Genomic DNA, 18,009 nt, shown 5'->3' on the forward strand with positions numbered 1-18,009 from the left:
TTTAAAGAGTGGACAGCTCTAAAGAGGTTAGGTGAGGAATAATTTATTTAACTTCAGATTTAAAAATAATAGGTCTATATTCCTTTTGAAACGATAAATGCAAAACAGGGTGTGTGTTCTGGTGTACCAAACTCAATCCTTTACCAGGGTTACTGCAATATGCTCTAGTTGTTTTCCCAAATTCTACTGTCAAACACTTCAACTTCTTGACACACATGATTAAGATCACTACACACTCTTGTTCAGACTTCTCCAATAAAAACCTCATCTACTTTTCCTTAAAAAAAAAAAGGTAAAAAGACCAAATGGTGAATATTTTAAGCTTCATGGTCACACAAGTCACCTGTATAGGGTCTTCATTTCCTTTTAAGCTTGCACATCAAGAGGTGAATCTGGCTCCATGGGTTGGTTTGCTGAGCAAGAGCTCAGACAATTCCTTTGTATCAGGGCTCTTCCCCAATTACAAAACTTCAATTCCTACTACACTATAAAGGCTTCTTTTGTTTTGCTAATCTGAAAGGTTTGTTCCTAATTCCAGTGCCCTTTTACTTGCCATTCTTTGTCTTAACAGGTTCACTGCAATCTTCCAAAGAGTTACTACTAAGTTTAGTCCAGACTCGGCACAAATATTACCATTATAGAGACCTCTCTATATAAAACACGTGTCAGTGACTGTTTCCCCCTACTGTATCTCTATTACACTCATCACTGCCTCCAATTATATTGTCTGCTCTTCTGAACATAAGCTTGACAGAATCTTTCTGTCTTAATCACCATGTCCCAAAGAGCAATGGCAAAGCACACAAACATTTACTGATAATATCTAAAATAATAATAGATGAAAACAGCATACTTGTTTTTCTAGGGACTGGTAGTTAAGAAAGAACTTATTTAATGCTTTTAAAAAGCTAACATTTTATGACACTATCACAGAAGACTAAGTGCCTAGGATGCATTTAATAAAATATTCAAGATTGCTAAAAGGAAAAATCTGAAAACTTTTTAGCTATTAATAGTGTAAAGATGTCTACTTCCCCTAACTGAATCCACAGTCTCAACACAATTTCAATATAAATCTCAACAAAATTTTTAATAAAACTCTGTAATTCTAGAGTTAATATGAAAAAGGCGCTTACTGTCCACACTGTAAGCTCTGAATACTACTTCCTAGCAAAGGGTAGTAACTCTAGGCCAGAAATGTAAATCTGAAACCCTACTGATATCTGTGCATGTAAAACTAAAGTGGAAATGGCATACTGATTACCTGATTAAACAGTATAAAAATAGAAAAATTATTTCTAGTACATATTCATGTTCTACAATTTCTGAACCAGATCTATCTAGTAACACATAACTGTTTTTCCTGCAAAATAAACTTTTTCTTGATACTCTTCTCTCTAGACGATAATAGTTCTAAATTGGGAAAAAAAAAATTTACAAGCATTTGAGGTATTAAGTTATCTCAGAGTAAATTTTACAAAGTGAAGAATATTTCAATTCTTATTTTTCATCCTGGAATACCTGCATATTTTAGGACAAATGTTGCTTAGCCATTTTAAACATTTTCCTTTGAAAAACCTCTTCAAATAAATTAGAAGTATTTCAAATGACCAATTCATATACTGTGAAACAATAGGTCTTATTATTTTCATACCATTCTGGTATAGAATATAAATTTACTTTATTATAAACAGAAGCACTATCAGTGTTTTCTTCCAAGCTGAGATATTTCAGGGAACAATTTCTTAAAAAAGGAAAATTTACTCTCATCGTTTGAGCTCTGTTTAACCTATTCAGCTGTTTCATTTATTCTAGTATTCATTATTGCAATAACTATGATTTGCTGTAAGTCTCAAAGTTCAAAATTTTGCTCTAAAATATAATTCAGTTAGAAGGTATGTTCACTAAATAGCATTAGACTAAAACAGCGGGTTCATAAAGCAGACCTGTACCTATATAGCTTTATACCTATATAACTTTACATATAACTTCATACCTATATAATTTTATATCTGACAACTGGGATTTTAAATCAGTGAATGGGATTATTTTAATGAATGTGCTAGGAAATAAATTGTTAGTAAACTAGAAAAGACTAAAGGTATCCCTATCTATACCTGGGTACTGCAGTAAGTGACCAGAGTCTCAGCTACACAGAAGGCTGAGGCATGAGGATCATTTTAGCACAGGAGTTGGAGATCACCCAGGCAACATAGTAAGGATGATATCTCAAAAAATAAAAATGAAAAAAACAAAATAAAAGAGAAAGAAAAAAAGTATCTGTATTTTTCATCAGATACCAGATATATTAAGCTTTTAAACATCAAAAAAATCTTAACTGGAAAATTCCTATAAAGCACTGGAATACAAATAACCCAACAGAAATAAAAGGACAAAATACAACAACAAAAAAACATATATAGGCAGTAACATAAGATAGTCAACATTCAGTATTCCTTACTGACAGAAAGTACACTATCAATACAATAATGAACTATTTTACATCAGTTGATTAGCAACACTTCAAATGTGTGATGATAATACTGACCACACACACACACACACAAAATACTAACCAGGTCTGTCACTACAGCCTTTTAAATCCTGCTAATATAAATTGGTGCCCTCCCTTCAGGAAAGTCTGTAATTGGCAGCACTATTCATTATTCACAGTAGCACATCCCCAGAAGCCACCCAAAGGCCATAAGGGGCAAAGTACATGAAGTATCTAACTGTCACGTAAGGCCATATTACCCATTAGTCAAAACAAATGACCTATAGTGACACAATATGGATAAATCTTAGCAACATAATACTAAAGACACTAGATCACATGTAATATGAAATCATACTTATAATCCTATGAACCGGTATATATATAATTTAGACAACAAATAGGTAAGATTATTTTGAAAGGGCAGAGAAGGATGAATTGGAATGCAGATGTAAAACAATAATGACTCAATAGCTCCTAAATCCAACAGTTACTTTGAGAAGGAAAAATATTTTTAAGAATGTATAGTAAATGGGGGATGGTGGAACATGCCTGAAATCCCAGCACTCTGGTAGGCTGAGGTAGAAGGACTGCAACTTCAAGCCCAGCCTGGGAGACTTAGTGAAACCCTGTCTCAAAATTAAAAAAAAAAAAAAAAAACTTTTAAAAAAGGGCTAAGTATGTAACTCAGTGCCAAGGCCCTGGATTCAACTCCCAGCCCCCTTCTACCCCACAGAGAGGGTGCACAGTACCAGTTAAACTGTATTAATAAGATACAGTAATGTGGAGTAATGCAAACAGATTTACAAAAAGGTGATTGTTTAGTGTATAAACTATACAACAGATAGTTATTCACCCAAATATACATTAAAAAGATGCTAATGGAAGTACAATAGAATGCCAAGTGGGTTACAAGGAACACTCAGTGGATGGAAACATTTCTGTATTGCTAACTCCCTATAGTTTTAACCAAATGATTATCTAGCAAAATTTAATGATCAAATAATGTTTATTAATGTCTGACTATAGTGTATCAATACCACCATGTTTTTACGGATTTTTGTTTTCTTTTAAAATCTGAGAATTGGTCAGGAAAAAGTAAGATTCCTAAGAAGTAATGCAAAGTTTGTACATTACCTTAATTACAATGTTAACAGGAAGAGAATTCCTAAGAATGCAATCTTCCATCTAGTTGGCTATGCCAGAGTAGCGTTTCATTTTGAAAATGCGCTACTTATGCATATGACACTACCACAAAGTTACAGTTTCCACTCTGAGTAGAACACAATTAAGATGCATAAAAGAGTAAGAAGTAAACAGAATTTAACTAAGAAATAGATTCATATTCACCCTCTGTGACACTGCTGAAACCATAACTCCGGAATACAATTTAGAATTTTGAAGCCCAACTAATAGTTCACCCTGTGCACTAAAGTTCATCACTTGGATTTCTGAGTAACTGCTGTGAGGTAACAATCCCTATTAAAATAGTCATAAGATATTTGATTATCATAAAAATTGCACCAAAAGCATGAAATGCTGATAGCTAGAAACAACAACAAATACAACTGAGTAAAAAGGAATGCTTCCTATAGAAATAAATTAGAAAAAATTACATAACTAGATCCAAAACACAAACACGTTCAGTAGCCTATGAAACATTTTGTGACATAACGAAATGCCTCACACACTTCAAGTATTAAAATGAAGCTATCTGGGCTGGGAATATAGCTCAGTGACACAGCACCTGCCTGGCAAGCACAAGGTCCTGAGTTCAATTCCCAGTATCAAAAACAAAACAAAAATAAAATGAAGATATCATGATGATTACACCTTGACAGGATGACTGATAACAGTAAACTTTTTTTTTTTTTTTTTTTGGTCTTTTTGAGACAGGGTCTTGCTCTGCAATTCAGGCTGGCCTCAAACTTGCAGTGATCCTCCTGCCTCAGCCTCCTGAGTGGATGCGCCACTACACTGGCTCAGTAACAATAAACTTAATCAAAGGTTAATTTAATACTGTAATTGTTAATACTTTAACAATTTTATGCCAGGAATTGTTCTACAAAGCAGGGATTCAGAGATTCAGAGATGAACAAAGCAGATTAGGTTAACTTCCCTATTAGCCAACTAGACTCACCATGTGATTTCACAGTGTACTAACAAAATTCTGCCACCTTGAGTTTAAAATGCACCCCCCCATAAATTAGAGGTAAACTCTTACATTTTTAATAACCTAATGGGAACAAATTTTCATCAAAATTCTATTAGTTTGCTGGGCATAGGGCACATACCTATAATCCCAGCACTTGGGAGGCTAAGGCAGAAGGATCGCTGCAAGTTCAAGGCCAGCCTGGGCTACAAAGTGAGTTCAAAGCCAGCCTGAACTGTGTAGCAAAATCCTCTCTCAAAAAGACAAAATCAATTAGTTTACTTAACATAGGATGAACAAAAGCAGAGAAGAGATCAGCTTTGGGACTAAGATGGGAGAGAGTATGAGGGGAAAGAGGATATTAATTCTCAACTAATCTTAGCTTTCAACAAAAGAACTTATAAAGAATACAGCTATTATGAATACAATTAATCATTCTGAAGGTAAAGAACTATACCAAATTTAATAAAAATTTGATAAAGTAAAAATAGGAAGAGTTACCATTTTATGGGATTTGTTATTAAAGCAGTAAACTTCAATTATGTATGTTCACCTTTGTGGAACACCTTTATTCTTTGCTAATCACAAAAATAATGGATAATGCAAAGAAGGGGGGTGGTCAGGCTTGTATCATTTACAAATTAACACTACCTAAATAAATACCTTATTTTGGGGCTATTATGCTTGAAGAACTGTAAAAATTTGGGAATCATGATGTTGAGAGGGCGATCTAAAACATCGCTATCTAAAATCTCAGCAGAATCTTCACATATTTTCTGAAGGGCACCAAATGCTCCCTGTAAAAGACATACATTAAAATTATTAAAATTTTTAAAAAACTAATGCATTAATACCCATGTTTACACCAGCACAACTCACAATGGCTAAGCAATGCAAACAGCCTTGGGGCACTGATGGTGAACCTTTTAGAGAGGCGTGCCCAAATTGCAACCCCAAATCCACTTATTTATTGCAAAATGCCAACACTGCAATTAAACTTTAATAGTGAGGTTTTAGTTTAGGGGGAAAAAAACCCAACTTATCCATTGACATTTTGTCTTAAAAGAAAAACAACAAGTGGTGATCATCAACAAATGAATGGATAAAGAAAATGTACTACACTATACATAATGGAGTATTATTCAGCTATTAAGAACAATGGGGACCACCCCGTTAAGATAAACCAATCTTAGTTAAATATCCCAGTTTTCTTTTACATAAGCAATCTAAAAATTTTAAAAATTTGAGAGATGACACAAAACTAGAAAGCAGACTTAAGAGATGGGGAAGAGGATTAGAGGGGAAAAGGAAAAGGAAGGAATAGAGATGAAAATAATGTTATAATCATGTATCGATATACCAAAGTGAATCTCATTATTCTGTATTACCAATATGTACCAATAAGAACAAATGCACCCAAACATTTAAAAGCAAAGAATATCAACTAATTTGTATGCATTACTGTTCTTCGCTCACATAAAATCCATAAAAAATTATTCAATTTCAAAACAAACTATACACTGAGTATCTAAAACTCTCAGTTTAAATATAATGGTACATTTTAATTTTCCATTAAATAACACTGAACTGGAGAATATTCTGGTTGGCAAGGATAGAAAAAATATTATCTATCCAAAAATCTAACTATTGAAAATTTTTTGTCAATTTTAAGTCAATGTTAAATTTTTCTCTTACTAATGCTAAACCGAATGGAAAACTATTTTCTTTTTTTTTTTTTTTGGTTTTTCTCCGGTACCGGGAACTGAACTCACGACCTTGCGCTTGCCAGGCAGGCGCTTTGCCGCTGAGCTAAATCCCCAGCCCGAATGGAAAACTATTTTCATAGAAGTATATTTAACCATCATGACACTTTCTGAGGCATATAAAGAACTCATTAAACTGGGTGTGATGGCACACACCTATAACCCCAGCACTCAAGAGGCTGAGGCAGAAAGAACACTCAAAGTGCAAGGCCAGCCTGGGCTGCACAGTGAGTTCAAGGCCAGCCTGAACTACATAGTCTGATGCTGTCTCCAAGAACAACAAAAAAGAAGTCATTAAGGACATTACAAAATTACATATAAACCACTTATTGGGTAGCTGGTGACAAATCCTATCTTTTAACAAGTCAATTTAAACAGGAACTTTTCCCCTACTATTTTTTAACCCAAAGGGATAATCTGGAGGTATTGTATGTAAGATACAATCTACCAGATACTTCAACAACTTATTTTCCTGCTTACAAGTTGATCAGCAGCAGTATTCTGCACAGTTAACAGTAACACAAGTGACCAGAACCATAAAACACAAAGGTAACTTTAGGCTTCTATTTTTAAAGCTGTATGTTTCAGAGGAAAGATTTTCCCAAAGAGTGTTAATACACAGTATGACCAAAAAAACCAATGCCCCCTACAACAAAAACAAAACCCAAAACAAATAAAACAAAAACAAACAAACAAACAAACAAAAATCACAAGAAGCAAATATCCTTACCTCACAGGTGTTGTAATCCTCAGAATCCAACAGGCTACAGAGTTTTGGCAAGAGATCAGGCCAATTCTGCAATTCTCCCTTGGAGGCGATGGTTGTAATCAAAATACCTTGAAAGCAAATACACATTTTTCAGAAAAGCTGGCCATGTGAGCAACATACACTTTGAAATACCCACATCAACATCAGGTTTCCATACTACTAAATAAGAACATGAACAGCTCCCATATTATCACACCATAATCTATGGAAAAACCACAGCATGAATTAGATCTGTTTCCTAACATTATACCTTCTATAAGCTTCTTAAAAAAAATTTACTTAGACAGCTGGGGATATAGCTCAGTGACACAGCACCTGCCTGGCAAGTGTGAGGCCCTGAGTTTGATTCCCAGTACCCTTGACCAAAAAATTACTTAGTGTCTGTACAAAAGACTACAACTAGTTTTTCTCCAACCATAGTAAAGATAGCTAATTAAATTTAACTGTTAGAAACATTACATACAAAAGAGCACAAACAAAACATACTAAAATATTTTTAGTAGCATTTATCGCGATGTGATGAGTCTATAAGGTATTAGGTTCAAATAAAAGATGTACAGTATAAGAACTGACTTAATCTGCAATCACAGCCAAGGGCAATGGAAAGGAAAAATGAAATAGAGGAGCACCCCTCCAGAACAACCAGTCTAGCTCCGTGTGGTCATGTACACAGCCACAGACCCCCTACAACAGTTCCTGCTTACTGGATTCAAGGATGAAAGGCCAGAAAGCTGATCTTGAGTATCTGCAGTTAGGTGGCACAATACTGACTGCCCAGATTATTTCAACTGTGTGGTGCCGCTACACTGTATAGTCAGTCAGTGTATCACGCAAACCCACTTCCTCTGCCTCCGTAGATATACTACTAGTAATGTAATATTCCTACTGATTACAGACTTTATTACTATAAGGATATAAATTGACACTAGGTAAGCTATATATACTCTAAACTGTAATTACTAATCTGTAAAAATGAAAAGTATTCTTTTCAAAGGCCTATCTTGAAAATTTCATGATACACATGTAAAATGCCCATCATCTAATAAATAGTAGTAATTACTGAACAGCAAATCACACTGTGTGGATGAACTTTCTTCGTATTTTCAACCTTTAAAAACAGTCCTCCAGTACACTCAAACACACTAAGACCTAATCCTTTTTGCCACTTATTCTTTAAGTCAAAATACAAAAGAAATGAGGGAAAGATCTGATCTGCCTTAAAAACACACAAAACACTAAAACAACCACACTTTATACATACAAGTTAGAAACAATCTAACAATCTGGTACTAACAGACTGTTGACAATCATTATACCTGGTAAGCATTAAAGAACACTGATAGACTAACAAATTCTAAATTTAACTGCCCTACAATCACAATTCCTAAAAATCTAATACCTATTATAGCTGCGAACAGTGATTGGTAATTCTTAGTTTAAAACCAGTATTAGGAACAAAAAAAAGTGTACTTGGTAATACCTATTAAAACCTTAAATGGGCCGGGGGTATAGCTCAGAGGCACACTGCCTGTCTGGTAAGTGCAAAGTCCTGAGTTCAATTCCCAGTACCAAAACAAATAAATAAAATAAAACCTTAAATGTTTAAACAACACCCTGAGCCAATGATGCCATTTCTATGAATTAAAGGTAGAGAAACGTTTCCACAAGTATATAAGCTTACACGAAAGGATACTGACTAAAATAGTAAAATAATATATTCCTTAATAAGAGAAGCAAATTTACATTTCTCCAACAGACTACTGTTCATTAAAATGTGATCCCTTCCAAATATATTGTCTTGGCAAGATTCTCTACACTGGAAAGACTGAAAGTTTTAAAGCTGAGTACAGTGATACACACTTGTAGTCCCGGATACTTAGGAAGTCGAGGAAAAAGGATCACTTAAGCCCAGGAGTTGGAAGCTGACCTGGGCAACATATGAAATCCTGCCCAAACAAAACAAAACAAAACAACCAAAGCTGTAAATTTACTTTTATAATCAGAACTCTTAGCTAAAACATTTACTAAGTTTTTAATATGATATAAATATTGTATAAAGTGCTAGAAAATAAAAAAACAAACATGTCATCTGTGCCCTTAAGGAGCTCAGTCAGGTACACAGCATCCCCACCACTTACGGCACTGTACATAGACATTTCCAGTTGGCACAATGGACGATTTAGCTACTACTGGTGTCCGGTGGGTAGAAGTCAGGGATGCTGATCAACATACACAGAATAGCCCAATGGCAAAGAATTATCTAGTCTTAAATATCAAGCGCTGCGACCGTAAAACCCTGATTTAAACAGCCTCCTACTTTAATAATGTAGTATACTTATGCTACAGTAGTAAAAAAATCTCAATTTTCTAAGGTTGATGAGTGATGACAAATTGGTTGGAACTCTTTAGAGGTGCCTTTTAGAAGCTTACAAAAATTATTTTACTTATAAAATGTCCTAAAAAGCATTTTAGATTTTTTAAAAATGTGAACTAAAATTTAAAATATTAAAATAAAAACGTTCTATATTTAGTTGTTGGAAGCAACAATGTTTTATTTTAAAATTTTTTTTTGTACTGGGAGTTGAACTCAGGACTTTCCAAGCAGGCGCTCTGCCACTGAACTATATCCCCAGCCCTAACATTTTATATAACAAGCACATCCATCTTCCTGAAGGAAACAAATTCAGCTTTATCGAAAGTAAGAAGCACTCCCGATTCTAAGATAATGCCTTTGATGAGACAAAAAAAATTAAAACAAAACAACCAAAATAACAAGAGCAATCAACATTAATGCTGTGCCTCCAAAATTTCTCCCTCTTCTTGGAGGAATTTCTATAGGTGAATCCTACTTTCTACCACCTTCTCTAATCTATGTCCAAAAATGCGGAAGAAGAAAAAAGTAAAGCAGATAACTGGCCAAGCTGCTTAACTTATCTCAAGTTGATAACTTTGTTGTAGTCAATATTACAAACTTTTTTTAAAATGGAAAAGTTCTCCTATATAGGTTGAACCACCCTAACCTGAAGATCCAAAACAGAAACTTTATGATACACAAAAGATTCAGATTTCACAGTAGTTTGAATTTTGGTCAAGGGGTGCTCAACTGGTAAAGTCTATGCAAATAGTCCAAGTCCAGAAAACTGAAATCTGAAGCACTTATGGTCACAAGCATTTCAGATAAGGGACACACATCCTATGAAAAAGTTAGAGAAACACAATGAATTGAACGTAGTCAACTGTCATTTCACCTGTACTTCTCACACTCACTTTCATACTCCCCCAACTGTTTTAATTAATTTCTAGACATGTAACTTGGGAATACACTGCAGTTGTATCTGAAATTCCTTCCTTTATATATATCTTCAGAGAAGCTGAGTAAAGCAAGGACTCAATAAACACTTTACTTGGCACCTTTCTCTACAGAAACCTTCTGTGGCTTCTCACAAGTAGGATACTTATATACATAAACCAAGGATGTTTCGTATTTTACAAATGGATAAAGAAATAAAATTTATGGCTATGCCAATTCACTTGTTTTAAAAGGTCAAATTATACTTTTAAGTCTTTAACCAATTCTGGGATAGGATATAGCTCAGTGATTAACTTGATATGTACCTGGTCATGCGCTTGATACCCAACACAAGGGGAAAAAAAAATCTCTAACATATTAAAAAAACTTTTATGAAAGGTAAAAGAAATCCAGCACTCACTAGAAGATAACATCAATTCCTCTCTCCCCAGTACAATTACTTCTAGCCTTTCAAAACTGAAGACACAAAGTTCTGTAGTTTGGACCAAATGGTATTCAAAGATGGGTTTTTAATGAATATAATTCAGGGAGAGAACAATCACAATGTCTACATAGTGTCCTCTCTTTTCCACTTAGCTGAACTGCTTTGTCTCCAAGGAAGCCTATCAGTTTCAAAATCTCATCTCACCACATCTACGGGGCTCGTACTTCTTGATTTCAAACAGAAAAGGCTGGTGTACCCCCCACCACTTGTTTTACCAGTGTCAAGAGCTGGTGAGGCCTCAAGAGGGTACCTGAGGATAGAGCAGGAAAACTGAGGGAGTCACTTTTTTTCAAACTACAAATGTCCTCTATGCATAAATTTGAAGCCAATATTAGTAACACTCTCTAATATGAAAATATGTGGAGAGAAATCAGAGCCTCTGCCTGTAAGAGATGAACAGTACTCTTCATATTTAAAAGGCAAAATATATAAAACTAAGGAACTCTTAATGAAAGAATTTGATTCATTTCACAGACTTCCTCAACAAAACTTCTACATTACAGAACCTTTCCAAGTCCTTGTAAAATACAGCTGTTAAAACCCCATGGTATGCTAAACGTTGCCCATGAGTAGGCTACTCTGGAGTCCCGCTGTCCTGTTGCCCCCACTAATATGTGAGCTCAGCTACTTGTATGTGCTCCTAAATTGATTTATTTCAGTTATTATAATTATTTTAACATTAAATGAACTGAAAGTTATTCTTTCCCTGACAATAAGCTATGCACTTAGAAACTTGCTAATTAGGTACAGACAAGGCAAATACTAGAAACAAAAGGAAAGAGCAAGAATCTAGAATCCTGTACTTTAAGACTGCTTTTATAAAATAAAGTGGTTTTTCACGCAAGTGACACTAGAAATTATATCCCCAGCATTACACAGGCAGACAGCAAGGAACTTCAATCTGCATATATCCAAAGAAAAAGCAATGGTCTATAAATATAATTCGCAGATGACTTTACTTTAACCAATTTTTGACTAACCAACTGTGAGTAACCTTGGTCTCACTTTGGTCTCCCCTTTAGTGTAATCATTAACACTTTCAAAAGCATTTACATGCCAATGAAAATGTCTCCATCACAATGTAACACGAAATAGGTAACAAAAATTCCTGTAAAAACAATGTCACCTCTAAAACAATCCAGCTACAAACAGGATAAGCAAAATTTTTGTATATAACTTACCTACAGTTGCTCTGATCAGGGGAGAGGAGTCACCAATATTATTTAAACATTCACTTTTAATGAAGTCTGTTACACCATTTGGGAAGTTCTGAAAATGTGCTTTCACATTATTCTTCAAGATGAGACCACTTAATGATCTTGTGGGTTCATCTGTAATAAAATATTTGAGTTTTAAAGGTGTTTCATTTCAAAAAGTGCCAAGAGTAGCTTTATATTCAAAGGTGATCACAACATTCCAATTTATCTTTCTATAACCAGTAAAACAAAAAGGTTACAAATGATTATCAAAAAATTAGCTACTAATTGACAGTTCAAGATTCTTAATCTCAGCACTATTTTAATGATAATTCTTTGTTGTGAGGTACTGCCTGGTACGTTGTAAAATGTTTAGCCCCATCCCAGGCCACAGATGCCTGCAGCACTCCCCTCCCCCACTGTTACAGCCAAAACTATCTTCAGATAGTGCCAAATATCTGGGGTGGGGGAGAGGCTGCTCTTCGCTGAGAACCATGAACTGAAGAGTTCATGAATTAATTTAGCTCATACATGGCCCCTTTATTAAGGTTTCATTTACCTAATATAAACATCACTGCAGAGCTCAAGTAATAGTCTTTAAAAATACCCAATTAAATTAAGCAGACAATGAACATCGAGGGTCACTTTCACAGAACAAATATAAATGCTTTTATATTTTTCACTTCCCTGAATGTAAAAAAAGCAAAAATTTACAAAAATAAAGTTTACTTTAAAAAAGTCTAGGTCATTGATAATGTTAATAAATTTTCAAACAGCCATTTACTATTAGAATACAACAGATGCTTTAAGTGGCATCACAACCAGAAATTAACTTCTAAATGATTATTATGCACTAAACACTTGTTCAGTACTTTACAATTATGAGTGCATTTAATTCTCACATCCTTGTGAGACAGGTATTATTTATCTCACTGGAGAAGTGAAGGTCTATACCAAAGTTACACAAGGCTACTAAGCGAGAAAGTCTAATTATCAACTTCAAGAGTCTGGCTCCATTGCATACACTCTCAACTACTCTACAGTATGACCTGCCTCTCAAAGGACTGGAAAAGTCGATGTGTGGAATCAAATACACCACTGCAACACTGTTTTACCCACCTTATTTAAAAATAAACACCTGGAGTTTGTTCTAGTTAGTATTAGGTGCTCAAATTCTGAGTGGTACTGAAATATTAAAGGGTAAAACAGGCCAGGGATATAGCTCAGTGGCACAAGTGCCTGCCTCGCAAGCACAATGTCCTGAGTTCGATTCCCAGTACCAAAAAAAGAAAAGAAAAAAAGGGTAAAGCGTATGTAGAGGCAAACAGAGCAGTTCCTCTGCATATAAACCCTATTCAGGTCATCAAAGCAACATAACCTGAGAGAGCTTTTATGTCACCCCACCAAAACTTATTTTCAATTAGCTACTGTAATTATTTTAAATGGCATGCATATTTTTATAAGGAATATACTTCACTGTTTTTAACAATAAATGGTGTAAGATGAAGACTTTTTAAATAAACCACAAGGGTGAAACAATTTATAATTAAAAGTATATACCCTCTGTCCAAAATCCATTTTAGAAAACCACCAACTATTTCTTTCTAAATCTTCTAATTTCAATGGGTCTCAACCTGCTTAATTATAAAGTGACAGAATTAAATCATCTCACCTCAGGTCTTTTCAGGATCTAACTTTGTACTTCATGATTCAGCAGTAAGATTAGTACATAAGCATTTTCACTAGAGATGCTATTTATGCTCCTTGTCTCTTGAGGATGGCTTTTTTTTTTTTTTTTTTTTTAAGAAAACTAGATATGACAAACTTGCATCCCAATCTTTCCAGGGAAAAATAATAAATGGGTCAACACAAGAAATATCAAGTGTGACACAAATATAAAACTCCTATGTCCTTTGAGAAACTCTAATGATTAGAGGAAATACATTTTAGGTTCAAGAAAATGTTAAGAAATTCTTTTCCAACATTTTATGGTTCTATAATGAAATCCCTTTTTGGAGGCAGTTGCTCCCCTCAACTCTCTTGCCACTATTTGAATTATAATTTTTAAGTGCCTTTGAAGTATTGTTACACACCAATAATGCTTTTATAAGTATAATACTGTAATAAATTACATGGAACCTAGGATAACAGTAAGACAGACCAGACAGCTTAGTGAGTAAAATTAGAAATTTGAAGTAGAGATTAGAAATTTTCATTTACTAAATATTTCAGTTCTTAAAAAAACCCCAATAATGTGGACTATTTATTTATTTAGTTAGTTCGTGATGCTAGGGACAGAAGCCAGGGCTTCTCCACCATTGAGCTATACCCCTGGTTCCAATGCAGATTACTGACTACAACTACTGTTTTAGGAAAAGTGTTATATTAACAAAGAATGTATCATACATATATTTACCAAACTATTAATTGCGGATTTTAAATATATAATAATAATTCTAAGTTTTTAAAACCTAGACTTAGAACTTTAAAATTGACTGTTCCTCAATCACTAATTAAAGCCCACAAAATTAGCTAGAAAATCATTTGAAAATAAAAATCACTAAAATGTCTACCAATTATCAAAATCTAAATACAAGATTTATATAATTTTACCACACATTAAAACCATTAACCTGCTAGAGGTTGGAGCTGAAATCTTACAGATGCTCTGGTTGTCTAACACACGCATTTTATAGCTGAAAGAAGCAAGAAAGGTTGAACGACTCAGTGTAAGAATCTAAACAAACTTGTTATTTCACAACTCTAAATCAGTATTTTTACTGTGGCCTCCAAGACACCAACCACTAAAATAAAGGATGGTGCTTTCATTTAGAGGTCAGTCAACTGTCAAAAAAATCTGTCTTCTACGCATCTCACACTGTTCCAGGAAGAGTATTTATTACTTAAGTAATACTATGAAGAATACTCCTCATTACAATGGAAGCTCCTTGAGGGCAGCAACCTTTATTTTATTCACATTTACTTCCCATGAGACTGCTATGGGTGGTGCTCAATAAATATTTGTGAAATAAAGTCCATTGAGACATACTGTACTAGAAGCTACCATATGACTATGTCTCTTAAAGATCAGGAAATTAGGCTTTGTCATAAAAGTACTTTAAATTTAAAATTGGAACAGTTAATGAAAGTTATATTCTGTTAAGATTAAGTTAAAGAAGTTTATTTACAATAGAACAATTTTAGTTTTTGTTAAATTTAAAAGTAGTACATAGTCATATAAGAGTTTGTAGATTTACAGTTCAAGAGATCACTAATCATCTCCGGGTGAGGAGAAATTTTTCATTTTAGTTACGTGACTTCAATTTTCCTGATGAACACACATTTTCAGTTATTAAATCCTGCATTCAACCTGTATATTAAATCAATCTTTATTATGTACATGTACAAGCAATGAAGCTAAACCAAAGTAGACTTTGCAACATATTTTTCATTTGCAAAGAATGAGGGAGTTTATTATATAAACAATTAAGCATCTAAATGCCTGGAGTGGTAGTAACTAAGACTATACATCCCACATATACTAAGGATGTGATACTACACAGTAAAACCCTTGGAAACAAGTAATTCCCAATATATCTTCATAGGTCTCCAAGGTATTTTTGAGTAAGACAAACCCTACTTACCTTCAGATTTTAATTTTGTAAGAACAAAAATCAAATAGTTGTTAAAATCCGGATACTGATTGAGCTGTTCCAGTTTCTAGAACAAACAGTAGTTAAGGAAACTTTTCTGATGTAATCTAAAAAAGAAACTAAGCACTTTTAGATTTAATAATCAATAACTCTGTTTCTTATTCTTTCACTTTTTACTAAAAATAAGTTTATCAAATTAATTACTGCCACGCTATTATAAAAAACACACTAGTGCTTGTTAAATCCCTTAGGTACTTCATGGAAGAAACACTGTATTAATTATACTCAATACAAAGAAGTTCCAGCTTCAGCATGCTCAATGCAGCTAAACAGTTTTATAAAACAGAATTCTTAGATTTGACAACTGTTTAAAGCATCGCAGTCAAAAAAGTATTTCAAAGAAATGCAAACAGGTCTTTTGGAGTTAGAGAACATTTAGGAAAATTAACTTAAACAGAGTGGATTTTTAAGGTCAGTAATAGGTCCCGTGGCACAAATGTGGAGTGGCCGGTAGCAGTGGCATAATGCTCTAGTACTTTCTTCAAGTGGTCACTGTCAACTTCTAGTATGTTTACACAGAAAGATGAAAATTTTTTTTACTCAGGCCTGAATTTCTGGTTAAATCTACGACAAGAATGTTAGGTACAACTGTACTGGCTACCTATTACATACTCGAATATTACAAGGTTTAGGGATCAGAATGAAAATTCTAGCAAAGTATGCTGTACTCTCTAGTCAAATTCCAAAGTGTAACTACTTTCTCCAAGTGAGAAAAATCCAGACGTCAGTCACTTCCTTTAATGGTCAAGATTAACATTGTGTTGATATGCTAATGTTAATAAATTTTCATAAGTATTGCCTGATAAGGGTTTCTTTACAACATGAGCTATATCTATACTATTACAACAGTTTTTCAAAACTGCTCAAGCCTATACAGAAGTGATTAAATACATTCTAGCCTTAGGAGACACAAAAGAATAAGGTCATTATTAGCACTCTGAAAACATGAAAGCAGTGCCTACAGTACTGTTTCTTCCTTTGTTCTTACTCAGAGGACGTACTATGCTCCAGGTACAGAATAAACTGTACGCTGACTATTGGACTGGCAGAAGGATGTGTGGTACCAGGCAAATGAAAGGCACTTAATAAACACACAGCAACACAAGAAATTACAATGCAATTCTAGCTAAGGCTAGAATTTAAGAAATTTCTATTTTAAGAAACTAGTAATTGTGTTGTAAAATATCTACAATTAAATGCCAACTTCTATCATTTGGAGAGCCATCAACACACAAATTAAGACTGAATCACACGACTTTTCTTTTAAAAAGTTCCAATAATACCCCCAAACTACCGTTACTCAGTATTAGCAATATTCAAACAATAGCTTAAAAAAAACCCAAGCAAAGAAAAATCATTATCCCCCTCTATGTTTTTTAAATGGGCAGTGTCACAATAACCAAGAAGCTGAGTATTTAATTCAATCGTGTGCTGAAAGTCTTAGGTGACAGCAGTGCAGTACTTCTTCAAAACCCTCAGCTAAATAACTCCATCTCTATAGTGTTTTAAATTTACATAAATTCAAGCAATATTAAAAGCTTACCAAATTCCGTATTAATTTAGCTACCTATTAACAATAAAAATCAAGAGGCTTTTCTGAAAAACAGTAGGCTTAAGTATAAAGAATTAACTTATTTGCGCTTAAATGGGTACACCAGTGACCTGGTCAGTGCACTTCTTCCCCTTACAGGACGCAGTGAGCAGAGCTCTCCATCTGCGCAGTCTAGGGCACTACAGAAAGCGGACGCAGCGGAGGATTTGCCGCTTGTCTACCAGCTGAACAGGCTCAAGCTGTAGCAACGGGACCGCTGCTCCAGCATGCTCGGCACCGACCTAGGTCGCTGCAGTGAAGACGGGCCACAGCTTTTCAAAAGCTCACTTGGAGGCGAGGAGCCTGCAACAGGTGCCAACCGGAGCAGCCCCGCAGTGAGCCCCAAACAACAGCCCGGCCCCTGGCGATCGCCACCGCTCGGGTTGGACCCAAGTCGGGAGAAAGCCCCAAGCCCAGCCCGCGGCAGTTCAAACCCTGCGCCAGCTCCACCCACCCGGCCGCCAAGCAGCGGCCCAGCCAAGCAGCGCCCTCCGCCCGGCCTCCGCATCGCCGCGCCGCCCCCGCGGCCGCATTGTG

General features: G+C 34.9%; 1 protein-coding gene across 5 annotated transcripts in view; it reads right to left on the reverse strand.

Annotated features, from left to right (window-relative positions):
* Tnpo1 (transportin 1) overlaps positions 1-18,009 on the reverse strand; it is an 82,830-nt gene that overhangs the window by 38,576 nt on the left and 26,245 nt on the right. For all 5 annotated transcript variants that reach the window (XM_005386080.2, XM_005386079.2, XM_013514849.1 and 2 more), the window contains exons 3-6: positions 15,813-15,888; positions 12,154-12,303; positions 7,140-7,246; positions 5,310-5,443 (exon numbers count right to left, since the gene is read on the reverse strand). In XM_005386080.2, coding sequence (XP_005386137.1) covers positions 5,310-5,443; positions 7,140-7,246; positions 12,154-12,303; positions 15,813-15,888 — 467 coding nt within the window. The remainder of the gene's footprint in view (positions 1-5,309; positions 5,444-7,139; positions 7,247-12,153; positions 12,304-15,812; positions 15,889-18,009) is intronic.

This window comes from Chinchilla lanigera, unplaced genomic scaffold (genome assembly GCF_000276665.1).
Source record: "Chinchilla lanigera isolate Chin_1 unplaced genomic scaffold, ChiLan1.0 scaffold00024, whole genome shotgun sequence".
Classification (NCBI taxonomy): Eukaryota; Metazoa; Chordata; class Mammalia; order Rodentia; family Chinchillidae; genus Chinchilla; species Chinchilla lanigera.